Below are 17991 nucleotides of genomic sequence, written 5' to 3' on the forward strand. Positions count from 1 at the left end.
CTCACTTCTCAACTGTGCTGCTGCTTATGGCTCATTAACATTCCAAGCTTGATGTGCTCTGTATACAAGATCCCAGATGGCGTAGCAGTAAGACGTGTTTATTTTTGTCCAGTGTCCAGTGTAAATATCTTTTTTCAATTTTCAAATTAAATATACCTTCCTGCAACCCGCCTCACTCAATGTGGTATGGATCTGCTATTTTTTTTGACCTTATAACTGTAACCTCCATCAGAGCTAGCCAGCTAATTAACTGCTAGCTATTTAGTCATTGTTAGCCACTGCTAGCGGTCTTTACTTATAGCTCAGACACCAGCCACTTTAGCCTGGATAATACCTGCCAGTTTGCACAGCGCGATATCAGCCCTGAGCACATCGGACCGCTTTTTTCCCCCTCCACTACATCACCGGATTCCTGCCGCAAGCTCTGGACCATTACACCGGATCATTGCAGCTAGCTAGCTGCTACCGAGTAACTATTGTCCAGAAGCATGCACCAGTTAGCCTCGAGCTAGGCCCATCTCCCGGCTAGTAAACAAAGTACACCAACTACAATACCTCTCTTGCCAATTGGCCTGGACCCTTTGTCGACACGGAGCCCCGCCGATCCATCACGACTTGTCCCGTCAGTAGAGGATGCCTGGTTGCTCTTTAAAAGTGCTTTCCTCACCATCTTAAATAAGCATGCCCCTTTCAAATTTAGAACTAAGGACAGATATAGCCCTTGGTTCACTCCAGACTTGACTGCCCTTGACCAGCACAAAAACATCCTGTGGCGTCCTGCACTAGCATCGGATAGTGCGCACGATATGCAACTTTTCAGCGAAGTCAGGAACCAAAATACTCACACAGTTAGGAAGCTAAGGCTAGTTCCAAAAAGTTTTGGGAAACTGTAAAGTCCATGGAGAATAAGAGCACCTCCTCCCAGCTGCCCACTGCACTGAGGCTAGGAAACACTGTCACCACCGATAAATCCCGATAATCGAGAATTTCACTAAGCATTTCTCTTCGGCTGGCCATACTTTCCACCTTGCTACCCCGGCCAACAGCTCTGCACCCCCCGCAGGAACTGGCCCAAGCTCCCCCGCTTCTCCTTCACCCAAATCCAGACAGCTGATGTTCTGAAAGAGCTGCAAAATCTGGATCCCTACAAATCAGCTGGGCTAGACAATCTGGACCTTCTCATTCTAAAATTATCTGCCACCAACCTCAACCTCAAACTTCAACCTCTTTCGTATCGTCTGAGATTCCTAAAGATTGGAAAGTGACTGTGGTCATCCCCCTCTTCAAAGGGGAAGACACTCTAGACCCAAACTGTTACAGACCTATATCCATCCTGCCCTGCCTTTCTAAGGTCTTTGAAAGCCAAGTGAACAAACACATCACCGACCATTTCGAATCCCACCGTACCTTCTCCACTATGCAATCCGGTTTCTGAGCTGGTCAAGAGCGTGGCTGAGGTGCACCCAAGGTCCTAAATGATATCATAACCGCCATCGATAAGAGACAATACTGTGCAGCCGTCTTCATCGACCTGGCCAAGGCTTTCGACTCTGTCAATCACCGTATTCTTATTGGCAGATTCAATAGCCTTGGCTTCTCAAATGACAGCTTCGCCTGGTTCACCAACTACTTCTCAAACAGAGTTCATTGTGTCAATTCAGAGGGCCTGTTGTCCGGACCTCTGGCAGTCTCTATGGGGGTACCACAGGGTTCAATTTTCGGGCCGACTCTTTTCTCTGTTTATATCAATGATGTTGCTCTTGCTGCGGGTGATTCTCTGATCGACCTCTACGCAGACGACATCCTTCTGTATACATCTGGCCTTTCTTTGGACACTGTTAACAAACCTCCAAACAAGCTTCAAGTCATACAACACTCCTTCCGTGGCCTCCAACTGGTCTTAAATGCTAGTAAAACTAAATGCATGTTCTTCAACCGATCGTCGGTTTGTCACCAAAGCCCCATATACTACCCACCACTGCGACCTGTATGCTCTCATTGGCTGGTCCTCGCTACATATTCGTCGCCAAACCCACTGGCTCCAGGTCATCTATAAGTCTTTGCTAGGTAATGCCCTGCCTTATCTCAGCTCACTGGTCACGATAGCAACACCCACCCGTAGCACGCGCTCCAGCAGGTGTATTTCACTGGTCATCCCCAAAGCCAACACCTAATTTGGCCTCCTTTCCTTACAATTCTCTGCTGCCAATGACTGGAACAAGTTGCAAAAATCCCTAAAGTTGGAGACTTATTTCTCCCTTACTAACTTTAAGCCCCAGCTGTCAGAGCAGCTACCGATTGCTGCAGCTGTACACAGCCCATCTGAAAATAGCCCAACCAACTACCTACCTCAGCCCCGTATTTGTTTTTGTTTTTCTGCTCTTTTGCACACCAGTATTTCTACTTGCACATCCTCATCTGCACATATCACTCCAGTATATTTTGCTAAATTGTAATTACTTAGCCACTGTGGCCTATTTATTGCCTAACCTTACTTCATTTGCACACACTATATACAGATTTATTTTTCTATTGTGTTATTGACTGTACTTTTGTTTATCCCATGTGTAATTATGTGTTTTTGTCTCACTGCTTTGCTTTATCTTGGCCAGGTCGCAGTTGTAAATGAGAATTTGTTTTCATCTGGTTTACCTGGTTAAATAAAGATTAAATAAAAAAGACTAGCCAGCCCTACCACTAATCAAGCTTGCAGGGGCTCCCCCTGCCCATGAGTTCTGGCCCAGCTAGCCCCTGTGTGATGTCTGTGTTCACACAGATGTAGCCTGCAGGTGTACAGCTGTGGGTGTACGTTAGAGTTGTGGTGTGGCGATGTCTTCTTAGCACAGGGCTTCATTGCTCTGTGACTGCAGGACGTCTGCTCCTTGCCCTTTGTCAGGTGTCAGAGGCGTCCTTATAGCGTGAGAGGTGTGACATGGCACTTTTTGTGAGGATATGTGTAGTGTGGATATGTGTATACACATGATAAGAACGAGAAACCATGGTTTTGTGTTAATCTTTATATATATATACATGCATACACACACAGTACCAGTCAAAGTTTGGACACCTACTCATTCAGGTTTTTCCTTTATTTTGACTTTTCTACATTGTAATATAATAGCGAAGACATCAAAACTGTGAAATAACACACATGGAATCGTGTAGTAACCAAAAAAGTGTGAAACAAATCAAAATATATTTGAGATTCTTCAAAGTAGCCACCCTTTGCCTTCATGACAGCTTTGCACACTCTTGGCATTCTCTCAACCAGCTTCATGAGGTAGTCACCTGGAAGGCATTTCAATGAACAGGTGTGCCTTGTTAATTTGTGGAATTTCTTTCTTTCCTTATTGCATTTGAGCCAATCAGTTCTGTTGTGACGAGGTAGGGGTGGTATACAGAATTTAGCTCTATTTGGTAAAATACTTAATTATGGCAAGAACAGCTCAAATAAGCAAAGATAAATGACAGTCCATTTCTTTTAGATATGAAGGTCAGTCAATGCGAAACATTTCAAGAACTTTGAAGTTTCTTCAAGTGCAGTCGCAAAAACCGTAATGCTTTATGATAAAACTGGCTCTCATGTGGACCGCCACAGGAAAGGAAGACCCAGAGTTACCTCTGCTGCAGAGGATACGTTCATTAGTGTTACCATCCTCAGAAATTGCAGCCCAAATAAATACTTCACAGAGTTCAAGTAACAGACACATCTCATCCTCAACTGTTCAGAGGAGACTGTTTGAATCAGGCCTTCATGGTCGAATTGCTGCAATGACACCACTACTAAATGACACCAATAAGAAGAGACTTGCTTGGGCCAAGAAACACAAGATTTTTGTTTACAACTGCCGTGTCTTTGTGAGACGCAGAGTAGGTGAACGGATGATCTTGGCATGTATGTGTGGTTCCCACCGTGAAGCATGGAGGAGATGTGATGGGGTGCTTTGCTGGTGACACTGTCAGTAATTTTATTTAGAATTCAAAGCACACTTAACCAGCATGGCTACCACAGCATTCTGCAGCGATTCGCCATCCCATCTGGTTTGTGCTTAGTGGGAGTGTCTTTTGTTTTTCAACAGGACAATGACCCAACACACCTCCAGGCTGTGTAAGGGCTATTTGACCAAGAAGGAGATTGATGGAGTGCTGCATCAGATGACCTTGCCTCCACAATCACCTGACCTCAACCCAATTTGAGATGGTTTGGGATGAGTTGGACTGCAGAGTGAAGGAAAAGCAGCCAACAAGTGCTCAGCATATGTGGGAACACCTTAAAGACTGTTGGAAAATAATTCCAGGTGAAGCTGGTTTTAGAGAATGCGAATAGTGTGCAAAGCTGTCATCGAGGCAAAGTGTGGCTACTTTGAAGAATCTCAAATATAAAATATAGTTGTTGAACACTTTTTTTGGTTACTACATGATTCCATATGTGTTATTTCATAGTTTTGATGTCTTCAATATTATTATACAATGTTGAAAATATAGAAATACCCTTGAATGAGTAGGTGTGTCCAAACTTTTGATTTTATACACCCTTTTCCTCCCCAATTTCGTGATATCCAATTGGTAGTTACAGTCTTGTCCCATCGCTGCAACTCTCGTACAGACTCGGGAGAGGCGAAGGTCGAGAGCCATGCATCCTCCGAAACACGACCCTGTCAAGCTGCACTGCTTCTTGACACACTGCTCACTTAACCCGGAAGCCAGCCTGACCAATGTGTCACAGTACAACTGATGACCGAAGTCTGCGTACATGCGCCCGTCCCGCCACAAGGAGTCGCTGGAGCACGATGGGACAAGGACATCCCATCCTGCCAAACCCTTCCCTGACCAGGACAACCTCGGATCTGTAGTGACGCCTCAAGCACTGCGGTGCAGTGCCTTAGACTGCTGTGCCACTAGGGAGGCCGGCTTTGTGTAATTCTATTAGAATTGTTCAAACCTGCTGTATATATTGTCCACTGTCTAATACCTTCACCCGTTGTTAGATTCTCCTGTGACTTTAGGATGACACATGCTTTTTTCTCTTTTTCCTCAGCTTCCTGTTAAAACGGGACATCAGAACAACCACACCAAAGTCAGCACAGAGCACAACAAGGAATGTCTCATCAACATCTCTAAGTACAAGTTCTCCCTCGTCATCAGTGGCCTCACCAACATACTAAAAAATGTGAACAATATGGTAAGTGGTGTTTTTTAACGTGTCTCTTTTAGCTATGGGGATCACCACGTTGCATGTCATCAACTCTACCTCCTGGAAGGTGTTTATTGAGTCAAAACTCAAAGTCAACTCAAGTTTAGGATGCATGCTAAGGGCTGGAAGTGGTGTTTGCCAAATCACTGTGTCCTCTGTGTCTGTAACCCCTCCTCTCCTGTCCGCTACCCTCCCCTCCTCTCCCCAGCGGATATTCGGGGAAGCTGCTGAGAAGAACCTCTACCTCTCCCAGCTGATTATCCTGGACACACTGGAGAAGTGCCTGGCATCGGTGAGGAATACACCATACAGTCTGCATCTACTGTATACCTTCTTTACGTCACCATTTAGTTGGTCTGCTAACCTACCCCCTACACTTGCTTGTGTGTGTTTGTTCTGTATAAACATTTCTCCATTTTAGTTTTTCCCCAGCCTGTCCCATATTAGTCCAATGGCCTCCCCCAACTCATAGTTTTCTCTTGATTGAATTGAATTGAACATTGCCAGTCAAGAGCATTGGCCTCAAAATATTGCACCAATATTCTAAAACGCTATTAGTCTCCCAACACAACACCAGTATTACATTGGTTCAATGGATCATGGATGCCCCTGTTCTGTCTCTCTCTGCTTTTTCCAGACACACAGACCTACACTTAAACCCCTTCCTTCACTCGTGCTTTCTCTTCACTTCTGAAATCGGTGCCTCAGTTCTGCAACCCTGCAGCAGAAGATTACATTTCCAGGTGTTTCCTCGACTTGAGTTAGTGCTTTCACAGCCTCCAATGGGATCGCTGAGAGTTTCCTGTATAGGTTTTTCATTAGGACATGTCGTCAGACAGAAGCCAGCTGCTCCCCTCATGGACGCTATGGAATTCTCGTTAGAATTTGAGTTTTTATGTGACACATTTTTAAGTATAGTAGTAGCCTTATTTTGTGTTAAGACTATTTCCTACATATGGGTGAGCTACAGGTTTGGAATGCAGTTGTATGCAGTCTGTCCAAGTATGAGGCTGCCAATTTGACTCCAGTAGTTTTGGAAATTAGCCAATGGGAGCACTGGTGAATCCCAGGTAGGGACATGCTGGGTTTGTGCCACTAAGCAAGGCACTTAACCCACATATATGTGTTGCATGTCCAGCTGTATAAATCCAAAATATGTGAGAAGTTGCCACTGATAACCTGAAAAGCACTCATTGTTTTCTCAGAGAACCTGGAGACGCCAGTTTACACACACCCTTTCCTCTCATCGTCTTCTCTCTCTTTTTCTCTGTATTCCTCTTGTTGTGTGTATGTACTGACATGTATGTGTAACTGATAGATGCACACACACTACATGTTACTGTTTTTAAATGTATGTAAAGTCTTTTGTCTGTAAATTATTTTTCGTTATGTGTGGGACCCCAGTAAGATTAGCTGTCGCCATTGTCATCGGCTAATAGGGATCCTAATAAATAAAATGAAATCCTCCCAGCAATCAAAGGACTGCCTGCGTCTGGACGAGACCATGCTGGTGAAGCAGCTGTTGCCAGAGATCTGTCACTTCATCCACATGTACCGCGAGGGCCACCAGCATGCTGCTGAGCTCCGGGCCTCTGCCTCAGGGGTCCTCTTCTCCCTGAGCTGCAACAACTTCAATGCTGTTTTCAGCCGCATCTCCACCAGGTAACCCTGATCCTGAGGAACTGCAGACTGTGTTGGCTAATTGACTGTCACTATCACTGTCTTGATGAGCAGTTGATCAGATGTGTTAGTACAGGGCTGGAACAAAAGCCTGCCCACCTTGTTGTTCTTCCAAGGTCGATGGCAACTGACCTACATTATCTTTTGTTGAAAAATACATTTGTGTCTTTAAAAAGTTCCACCAGACCTGATTTTCCCAAAAGTGTAATATTACAAATATTACAAATGAAGGTCTGTCTTCAGAAGTAATGATGAGGAGACTGTTTGGTCCCCCTTTCTACTTATGCCATATGCCTTGTTTGCATACCTCAGCACTTCAGTTTAGCAGCCAGCCAATGACAATGTCACTGTGAATGAACTGTTAACCCAGTCATGACGGAAATCCCTCCTTCCCCACCCAGGATGTTCAGGATGGTGCAACGTTACAGAATGTTCAGATGGAACAATAAAACGGAATCCTGTTACCTCCTATTAGGTTAATTGTCCCCCATGATGAAATCGGGAAGGGGACTGTGGATCTGCCTCTGTCCGTTAGTATGTTTATCACACGCGATATCTCAGACAGCGCTGGCCTGATTTTTACTAAACTTGGATTAATAACGCGTCTTGCCATAGAGATACAAAATTACACTGATTGGCTAAAGGGGGTGCTATAGTATTCAACTGAAATTCCAAATTATGAACAAGCTTATCTCCTGTCCCATTTGAGCTATTGTCATGAAATGTGGTTCATATATGCAGCCCCTCATGAGCAACTAGTTTCTCATGAGGACCTATAAGCTCAGGCCCATTTCGTTTTTCTGCTAATTATACTTTTTGTCCACCACCAAACTTAGAACAAGCATATCTCCTGCCCCGTTTGAGCTACAGTCATGTCATTTTTTTATATGGATGCATTTCCTCATAAGAAACACATTTCCCATAACAACCAATATAATTTCAGGAACTTGCAAATGAAATGCCTTTCCACATGTTTTGAATTGGCGCTTGTTGCATCCATATGCCGCACATCGCGTCATTGTAAATCGGAGACGGGACTGGATAGGTCTCCGTCCGTTAGTACATTCGTACAGTTGTACCTTCGTCACACGTGATGTCTCAGACAGCACTGGCCTGATTTTTGAAGAAACTTGTGTGAATGATACATCTTCCCATAGAGATTTATATGGATTGGCTCAAAGGGGGTGCTATAGTAATCAACTGAAATTCCAAACTTTGAACAAGCTTATCTCCTGTCCCGTTTGAGCTATTGTCATGAAATGTGGTTCATATATGCAGCCCCTCATGAGCAACTAGGTTCCCATAACAACCTATATAATTTTGGTACTTAAAAATGTAAATTATTTCCACACAACATACGTTGTAATAATTGTCACTAATTGACACAAGGAGCAATACATCATCCGTGGGGGACAACATGTTTACTGTAGACTAGCAACATTCAGAAAGTTTCACATCATTGACACACTCATGTCAGTTTCCTGTCTTGAAGGATGATGTCAAAAAGGCAACCTCTACAGGGCTGTCCTCTTTTCCCTCTCTTCCACCCCCTCTTCTTTCTCTCCTTTCTACTGAGAAACTGTGGTAGAATAATATCTCTGCATATCATGTTTGACTAGATGAACTTGTTCCATGGCAGTGTCTGAGAGTCCTTATCCATTGTGTTCTCCCCGAGGTTGCAAGAGCTGACAGTCTGCTCAGAAGATACTGTGGATGTGCATGATATAGAGCTCATGCAGTACATCAACGTGGACTGCGCCAAACTTAAAAGACTGCTCCAAGGTAGCTACTCATTCACTCAATTCCTTGTATGTCATACTGTTTTTTTTAATAGTTTTTTGCTAATACTCTATTACTTTTTACTACATCCTCTCAGAAACGGTATTAAAATTCAAAGCCCTGAAGAAACCTGCCCAACTTGCCGTCATTAACAGTTTGGAAAAGGTTTGTGCACCAATATATCTATATTCAGTGCTGCTGTTTTGTGTTTTTGAAGTTGGTGTATTATTATATACTACATGGCCAAAGGTATGTGGATACCCCTTCAAATTAGTGGATTTGGCTATTTCAGCCACACCAGTTGCTGACCGGTGAGCCGCGAAGTGATGGGCCACAAGCTCACAGAACGGGACCACTGAGTGCTGAAGTGCGTTGTGTGTAAAAACTTGCCTGTCCTCGGTTGCAACACTCATTACCGAGTTCCAAACTGCCTCTGGAAGCAACGTCAGCACAATAACTGATGTCGGGAGATTCATGAAATGAGTTTCAGTGGCCGAGCAGGCTGAAGTGGTGTAAAGCTCGTCACCAGTGGACTCTGGAGCAGTGGAAACGTGTTCTCTGGAGTGATAAATCACGGTTCACCATCTGGCAGTCCGACTGACGAATCTGCGTGTGGTGGATGCCAGGAAAATGCTACCTGCCCCAATACGTAGTGTCATCTGTACAGTTTGGTGGAGGAGGAACAATGGTCTGTGGCTGTTTTTCATGGTTTGGGCTTGGCCCGTTAGTTCCAGTGAAGGGAAATCTTAACGCTACAGCATACAATGACATTCTAGACGATTCTGTGCTTGCAACTTTGTGGAAACAGTTTGGAGAAGGCCCTTTCCTGTTTCAGCATGACAATGCCCCATGCACAAAGCAAGGCCCATACAGAAATGGTTTGTTTGAGATCGGTGTGGGAGATCTTGACTGGCCTTCACAGAGCCCTGACCTCAACCTCATCGAACACCTTTGGGGTGAATTGGAACACCGACTGCGAGCCAGGCCTAATCCTCCAACATCAGTGCCCAACCGCAATAATGCTCTTGCAGCTGAATGGAAGCAAGTTTCCGCAGCAATGTTTGAACTTCTAGTGGAAGCCTTGCCAAAAGAGTGGAGGCTGTAATATCAGCAAAGGGGGACCAACTCCATATTAATGCCCATGATTTTAGAATGAGATGTTTGACTAGCAGGTGTTCACATACCATTGAACATGTAGTGTATTATTCATGGTATTTGCTACTGCCACCTCTTGGCTGCTGGTGAAATGTTTAAAATAAAATGTTCCACTTTGAGGACATTACTATGCAGGTTTCCATTGATCCAGTTTTATTGGAAAAAAACATTGTAATGTGTAATGAAACGGCAGCTATAGGAAAAATGCTCTAAAGATCGACAACATTTTACTTTCTTTATTGCTACAAACGATGATAGAAACAATGTTTTTCAAATAAATGTTGATTGCCGAATAGTGTTGACGGTACGCAGAGCACTGTCCTGACTTTCAAGAATGCCTGATGCTTTGACTTTAGAGTTGGCTGAATGCAAGTTTCACTATTTGATTATTTCAGATCAACTGGAGTGCAAGGTTCACCATGACAATACATTGGCACATAGGAATTATTAGACTATGGCATATATTAGTAAATTCTTTCGTTCTATCCATGCTGGCTTTTGCGGGCTACCTGAGACATGGAACAGATGGGTGGGAGGGAATACAGGCTGTCGCCAATTTCTTCATGTGCAATTTGCCTAAATGGATAATGGAAACACTTCAACTCCTTCATGTTTATTCAACACTAGGTTTTTGCGAAAATTTCTTCTGTTTGTTGGTGTGACGTCATTACGTCCAGCTGTTTTTGTCGACACAAGACAGTTGGATGGAAATGCACCGTAGCAGGCAATTGATCTACTGTGGCTTCGGAAAGTATTCAGACCCCTTGACTTTTTCTCCACATTTTGTTACATTACAGCCTTATTCTAAAATTGATGAAATACCATTTTTTTGCAAATGTATTAAAATTATTTTCTATTCAAACGTTCTAAATGTTGCCAATAAATCACTGGAAAAGTTCATGAAAACATAGCTACTGTCCCATTCTAGAGAGGACAGTGCTAAATATTTGTGTTCCTCCGCAGGCCTTCTGGAACTGGGTGGAGAACTACCCTGATGAGTTTACCATGCTCTACCAGAGACCACAGACAGACATGGCAGGTCAGTATTCTCAAGTGCCTTGTATTGGACTGAAACACAATGCAGATGCTATCATTACATGCACTTTTTATTTAAAAAAAAAAGTGAAATCTTCAGTGTCAAAGGGACTGTAGGGAACAGATCAGGACGATAAATAAGAAGTATGATGAGTTAAGGGCTATCTCACTCGTCTGTCTGGCACGCCCTTTAGATGCTGCGGAGAGGCTGTTTGACCTGGTGGACAGCTTTGCTGAGAGTGCCAAGAGGAAGGCAGCGGTGTGGCCTCTACAGATCATCCTCCTCATCCTCTGTCCCGAGATCACACACATCATCTCCCGAGAGGTGGTGGAGGAGAGCAAGGCCAACAAAGTGAGATGAGAGAGTGCACACACACATACACACACTGGGATTAAATAGGTAGTGTGGCTGATAGTTGCTTTCTTTCTCTTGTTACAGAAGCTGTTCCTGGAGAGCTTGAGGAAGGCCCTAGCAGGCCAGGGGGGCAGCAAGCAACTAACAGAGAGTGCAGCCATCGCCTGTGTCAAACTGTGCAAGGCCTCCACCTACATCAACTGGGAGGACCACTCGGGCATCTTCCTCTTGGTGCAGTCCATCGTGGTGGACCTCAAGGTCAGATAAACTAAACACTCTGTCGCCCTCTGGGGGCTAGGGAACACTACAGCAGTGGTGTCTGGGTTTTATGTTCGTCATTCCAGTCGTGGAGTAAAATTGACAATGTCCTTTCTGTATAGAACATTTCTATCTACAACGTCCTGAACGGTAAACCGTGATTGAAATGCCTATGGCTACCCCTTAGACTTTTATAGTGCAACTTTTGTGCTAGTGCTACCGCTATGGAGCTATGACCATTTTGCTAATACCTATCCAATATTTTCAGACCTTCACAAAGCCCCTTGCGTTAGGGTTAATTGGGAAATTGGTTGATTTGGAATATTGCAGACGGTCACATACAGACGCCTCCTATCTATCCCATCAGGCCCTGCTCTTCAACCCCACCAAGCCCTTCTCTCGCGGGGCAGGCAGCCAGAACGCAGACGTGGACCTCATGATCGACTGTTTCGTCTCCTGTTTCCGTATCAACCCTCATAACAATCAGCACTTTAAGGTCTGTCAGTCTGCTCAGAGCATTGGCAGAAAATGTGCAGACCATGTCTGAATGATACCTCAGTGTCAAAGTGGCTTTTTTGACGAAACATTAATAAAGACAATCTCCTCAGGTCTGTTTGGCCTCCGCCTCCCCCTCTACCTTTCACTTTGTCCTGGTCAACTCCCTGCACAAAATCATCACCAATGTAAGTGTCTACTGTCTCCACTACTACTTACTACCCAAGTTCAGTCGAAGTACAATTGATAGGACGGTGTTGATCTCATTGGCCTTTCCCACAGCAGTGCAATATTAATGATCTTCTATCCTCTTCATCCTTTAGTCTGATCTGGACTGGTGGCCTAAGATTGATGCAGTGTACTGCTACTCTGGAGAGCTGCGACTAATGTTCTCAGACACTTTGAGCCGAGTGATGCAAGACCTTCACACACACGCCCCACTACGTATGACGCCGGTAAGAAAGGGACCACACACACATGCGCACATTCACACTCACTTTCACACCAATCGTTTGAAACCCACTTACCTTTTGTTTTCCTGTGTAAGCCAACCTCTTAGGAAAAGTATGTATTAGCTACACCTAAAGTTACAACTTCTCTCTCTGACAGAGTCTGTCATTTAAAGAGAAGATGACCACCAGCCTTAAGTTCAAAGAGAAAACCACAGACCTGGATACACGCAGCTACAAGTGCCTCCTCCTCGCCCTGGTCAAACTCATCCACGCTGACCCCAAACTCATGCTGCACGTAAGTCTGACACCAACCACCACATACAGTTGAAGTCGAAAGTTTACATACACTTAGGTTGGAGTCATTAAAATTAGTTTTTCAACCACTACACACATTTCTTGTTAACAAACTATAGTTTTGGCAAGTCGGTTAGAACATCTACTTTGTGCATGACACAAGTAATTTTTCCAACAATTGTTTACAGACAGATTATTTCACTTATAATTCACTGTATCACAATTCCAGTGGGTCAGAAGTTTACATACACTAAGTTGACTGTGCCTTTAAACAGCTTGGAAAATTCCAGAAAATGATGTCATGGCTTTAGAAGCTTCTGCTAGGCTAATTGACATAATTTAAGTCAATTGGAGGTGTACCTGTGGATGTAGCCTGCGGCTATGGAACCCTGACCTGTTCACCGGACGTGCTACCTGTCCCATACCTGCTGTTTTCAACTCTCTAGAGACAGGAGCGGTAGAGATACTCTCAATGATCGGCTATGAAAAGCCAACTGACATTTACTCATGAGGTGCTGACCTGTTGCACCCTCGACAACTACTGTGATTATTATTATTTGACCATGCCGGTCATTTATGAACATTTGAACATATTGGCCATGTTCTGTTATAATCTCTACCCGGCACAGCCAGAAGAGGACTGGCCACCCCTCATAGCCTAGTGCCTCTCTAGGTTTTGTCCTTTCTAGGGAGTTTTTCCTAGCCACCGTGCTTCTACACCTGCATTGCTTGCTGTTTGGGGTTTTAGGCTGGGTTTCTATACAGCACTTTAGGATATCAGCTGATGTAAGAAGGGCTATATAAATAAATTTGATTTGATATTTCAAGGCCTACCTACAAACTCAGTGCCTCTTTGAATTCTCAAAATAAATCAACCAAGACCTCAGAAAAATAATTGCAGACCTCCACAAGTCTGGTTCATCCCAATTTCCAAACGCCTGAAGGTACCACATTCATCTGTACAAACAATAGTACGCAAGTATAAACACCATGGGACCACGCAGCCATCATAGCTCCCAGGAAGGAGACTCGTTCTGTCTACTAGAGATGAACGTACTTTGGTGCGAAAAGTGCAAATCAATCCCAGAACAACAGCAAAGGACCTTGTGAAGATGCTGGAGGAAACCAGTACAAAATTATCTATATCCACAGTAAACTGAGTCCTATATTGACATAACCTGAAAGGCCATTCAGTAAGGAAGAAGCCACTGCTCCAAAACCGCCATTAAAAAAAGACAACAGTCAGGAAGTTAAAGCTTGGTCGCAAATGGGTCTTCCAAATGGACAATGACCCCAAGCATACTTCCAAAGTTGTGGCAAAATGGCTTAAGGACAACAAAGTCAAGGTATTGGAGTTGCCATCACAAAGCCCTGACCTCAATCCTATAGAAAATGTGTGTGCAGAACTGAAAAATCGTGTGCGAGCAAGGAGGTCTACAAACCTGACTCAGTTACATTAGCTCTGTCAGGAGGAATGGGACAAAATTCACCCAACTTATTGTGGGAAGCTTGTGGAAGGCTACCCAAAGCGTTTGACCCAAGTTAAACAATTTAAAGGCAATGCTAACAAATACTAATTGAGTGTATGTAAACTTCTGCCCCACTGGGAATGTGATGAAAGAAAGAAAGAAAAGCTGAAATAAATCATTCTCTCTACAGTATTATTCTGACCTTTCACATTCTTAAAATAAAGTGGTGATCTTAACTGACCTAAGACAGGCCATTATTACTAGGATTAATTGTCAGGAATTGTGAAAAACCGAGTTTAAATGTATGTGGCTAAGGTGTATGTAAACTTCCGACTTCAACTGTATATACTGAGACAATGTCCCTAGGTTCTGTTTGAATAGTTAATCACCCTCCCTTCCACTTGTGTGTGTGGTTCGATTTCCTCTCCGCCCTTGCGTTCACCCATACATGTATATTTAACCTTGTGTGTGTGTGTGTGTAGAACCCAGGGAAGCAGGCTCTGGAGACCCAGAGCAGCACAGCAGAGCTGATCGCAGGCCTGGTGCAGCTGGTGCCCTTGGCCAATACAGCCCAGCTTTCCCAGGAAGCCATGGAGGTCAGTTTACACTCCTTCTCTCTTTTACTCTCACTCCATCTACTCTGCTTCTTTATTCTTTCTCATTCTGTCCAATTCAGTTCTATTCCCTAGCATTGATTTATCAACTTCAAGTAAGGCACATTTCTCCCTATCTGTCTCTGGCTCTCCCTGCCCAGGCTCTGCTGGTGCTGCACCTGCCTGAGACCATTGAGCTGTGGAACCCTGAGGCCCCCATTGAAACCTTCTGGGACATCAGGTACAAGGACATGGTTTAGTTCTGGGGGCTTTTCAGTCCAGAGATAATCCATGTAGACAGACACACTGGTCATGGATTCAGTAGTAGTCAGTCTTTAGGGGTGTGTGTTGAGATTCCATTGGGCTCTAACACTGGCCTATTCCATTGCAGCTCCCTGGTTCTCTTCCTGATCTGTAAGAAGCTGATTGGTCACCAGATGGTGAACAGTACAGAGGTGTTGAAGTGGCTGAGGGAGATCCTTATCTGCAGGAACAAGTTCCTCCTAAAGAACAAGGTGAGGTCACGGACTCTAACCTCACATCAGAATAACTAGTTTCCCAGACACAGATTAAGCCTAGTTCTGAACTAAAAATCACTTTCAATAGAGAATCTCCATTCAAAATAATGTTTAAGTCTAGGACTAGGCTTAGGTCTGGAAAACCGTCCAGAGTGTTTTGCAGTTATAAAAGTCAAATACAAGTGTTGGACATGTCTAAATGTGTGTTGGACATGTCTAACTCCTCTCTGCTCGCCCAGGAGTGTGCCACGCAGGGCAGTGGAATCCCCATCTGCAGACAGGCCCAGACCAAACTGGAGGTGTGTTTATACATGTTTCTGTGGAGCCCTGACACTGAGGCCGTGCTGGTGGCCATGTCCTGCTTCAGACACCTGTGTGAGGAGGCTGACATCCGCTGTTCCGCTGACGAGGGGCTCGTCCAGAACATCCTGCCCAACTACGCCACCTTCACAGAGTTCGCCTCCGTCAGCAACATAATGGCCACTGGTCAGTAAAAACGCTATGTTTTGTAGACCACTATAACATTCTCTGAGTCACTATATAGGCCAACGGTTTCAGACAATGACTCCGCTACGTGTTTCTCTGTTTGGTAGGACGCTCCACCCTGCAGAAGAGAGTGATGGCCTTGTTGAGAAGGATAGAGCACCCCACTGCAGGAAACACTGAGGTGTGAAACATTAAATACAGTTTATCCTTGCTTACATCCCTCCAGTATTAGGGACTTATCCCTTCTTGTTTCCATGTCTCACCCCAGGCGTGGGAGGACACGCATGCAAAATGGGAGCAGGACACCAAACAGATATTGAACTTTCCCAAAAACAAGGTGGAGGATGGTCAGGTAAGAGCACTTACATTTTAGGATTTGGGTGTGTTTCACTGTTAATAAAAAATAATAATACAGGGGACCATTGCTCCAAACTCTACCCCATTTGTCTCCCCCTGCAGGAGTGGATCAACATGACAGGCTTCCTGTGTGCTCTGGGCGGGGTGTGTCTGTCCCAGCACAACAAGCCCTGTGGCCCCACTACCTACAGCCCCCCCATGGGCCCCATGAGCGAACGCAAATACTCTATGGTCTCTGTGGGCGTCTGTGAGGTCTCCAACGCTGCAGCTGGAGCCTCAGCCACCTGCTCCTCCTCTTCCTCCACTGAAACCCCCCTGGGCAGGTTCCTGGACCGCCTGCTGGTCCTGCTGGTATGTGGTCATGAGAGGGTGGGTCTGCACGTCCGCACCAATGTCAAGGAGCTGCTGGGGCTGGAGCTCAGCCCGGTCCTCTACCACATGCTCTTCAACAAGCTCAGGAACAGCATCGGACGCTTCTTCGACACACAGGGGCCGGTGAGTGGATGGGCTGCGGGGGAGGATGGGGCACGTTAACCAATGATTTGAATTGTATTAGCTTAGAAAATCATTCTGGGGAGTTTTACAAGGGGATGGTGACTTTTTTGCTGATCGCAACACAGAGCCTGCGCTGATGTTGTCGAATTTCATTAGTTCATTATAAAACTGATCTGTTAACATTAGCAGGAATGTAGTTAAAACGTATTTAATTAATTTGTCTCTGTGCCCTTGCAGGTCCCCATCAATGACACTAACACCCAGTTTGTGGAGCAGACCATTGCCATCATGAAGAACCTACTGGATAACCATGCTGAGGGCAGCTCAGAGCACCTGGGACAGGCCAGCATAGAGACCATGATGCTCAACCTGGTCAGGTGAGAGACAAACACTCACGGCTTATGAAATACCTAATCAGTTGTCAATCTTCAGGACCTTATTCGATCTTATCTCACCCCCCCAGGTACGTGCGTGTCTTAGGCAACACGTTGCATGCCATCCAGATGAAAACCAAGCTGTGCCAGCTGGTGGAGGTGATGATGGAGAGACGAGACGACCTGTCCTTCTGCCAGGAGATGAAGTTCAGGTGAGCGACAGAGACGGCACTCCCTCCTGGACAGACCTAAACTCTAGCTTAACGCTAGCCAAACTAGCTAAATGCTACTTAAAGCTTCAGTCAGCAGTTCAAACAATTAAAAAAAGTTGAATGGGTCTGGAGAAATATAACCACTCTCAAATTCACAGACAGAGCTATAGAATGACCATACCTGATATAAAAATGATAGTTTTAACAATGCGTTGAAGCTATATAGTGTTTGTTTACATTTACTTTGTTTACAAACGTTGGAGTAAAACAAGTGTATATTTTGAGTTCTGCTGTTCTGACAGCTCATAAGTTATATTCTTCAAGAATCAATGGGTAATTTTTGTTAATTCAACCGCTCACCACTTCTGCCAGGAACAAGATGGTGGAGTACCTGACAGACTGGGTGATGGGCACCTCCAACCAGGCTGCTGATGACGATATCAAGTGTCTGACCAGAGACCTGGACCAGGCCAGTATGGAGGCGGTGGTGTCTCTATTAGCTGGCCTGCCTCTACAGCCAGAGGAGGGAGACGGGGTGGAGCTGATGGAGGCCAAGTCCCAGCTCTTCCTCAAGTAACTACAACATGCTTTACTCATATACCTTTTAGTCATGTAGCTGATGTGCTTATCCAGAGAGACTTAGTTATCTGTTGCTGCTCTTCAGCTTTCTGTTTACTGTGCATGCTGTAACATTTCCACACGCAAAATAAACTATCTGTGTTTTCTGTATAGAAGTAAAGGAATACATTAACTTAAATGTGCACATAATTTGAATTCAAACTGCCTGTTA

At 44.7% G+C, this 17991-nt stretch overlaps 1 protein-coding gene across 9 annotated transcripts in view; it reads left to right on the top strand.

Annotated features, from left to right (window-relative positions):
- LOC129822308 (neurofibromin-like) overlaps nucleotides 1-17991 on the top strand; it is a 96151-nt gene that overhangs the window by 3102 nt on the left and 75058 nt on the right. For all 9 annotated transcript variants that reach the window (XM_055880484.1, XM_055880486.1, XM_055880485.1 and 6 more), the window contains exons 2-23: nucleotides 5039-5182; nucleotides 5403-5486; nucleotides 6666-6856; nucleotides 8550-8656; nucleotides 8751-8818; nucleotides 10772-10847; nucleotides 11038-11195; nucleotides 11283-11456; nucleotides 11824-11952; nucleotides 12065-12139; nucleotides 12275-12406; nucleotides 12561-12698; nucleotides 14649-14762; nucleotides 14921-15000; nucleotides 15151-15274; nucleotides 15517-15763; nucleotides 15871-15944; nucleotides 16032-16115; nucleotides 16223-16615; nucleotides 16853-16992; nucleotides 17079-17201; nucleotides 17574-17774. In XM_055880484.1, coding sequence (XP_055736459.1) covers nucleotides 5039-5182; nucleotides 5403-5486; nucleotides 6666-6856; nucleotides 8550-8656; nucleotides 8751-8818; nucleotides 10772-10847; nucleotides 11038-11195; nucleotides 11283-11456; nucleotides 11824-11952; nucleotides 12065-12139; nucleotides 12275-12406; nucleotides 12561-12698; nucleotides 14649-14762; nucleotides 14921-15000; nucleotides 15151-15274; nucleotides 15517-15763; nucleotides 15871-15944; nucleotides 16032-16115; nucleotides 16223-16615; nucleotides 16853-16992; nucleotides 17079-17201; nucleotides 17574-17774 — 3056 coding nt within the window. The remainder of the gene's footprint in view (nucleotides 1-5038; nucleotides 5183-5402; nucleotides 5487-6665; nucleotides 6857-8549; nucleotides 8657-8750; nucleotides 8819-10771; nucleotides 10848-11037; nucleotides 11196-11282; nucleotides 11457-11823; nucleotides 11953-12064; nucleotides 12140-12274; nucleotides 12407-12560; nucleotides 12699-14648; nucleotides 14763-14920; nucleotides 15001-15150; nucleotides 15275-15516; nucleotides 15764-15870; nucleotides 15945-16031; nucleotides 16116-16222; nucleotides 16616-16852; nucleotides 16993-17078; nucleotides 17202-17573; nucleotides 17775-17991) is intronic.

Source organism: Salvelinus fontinalis, chromosome 24, assembly GCF_029448725.1.
Source record: "Salvelinus fontinalis isolate EN_2023a chromosome 24, ASM2944872v1, whole genome shotgun sequence".
NCBI classification, from domain to species: domain Eukaryota; kingdom Metazoa; phylum Chordata; class Actinopteri; order Salmoniformes; family Salmonidae; genus Salvelinus; species Salvelinus fontinalis.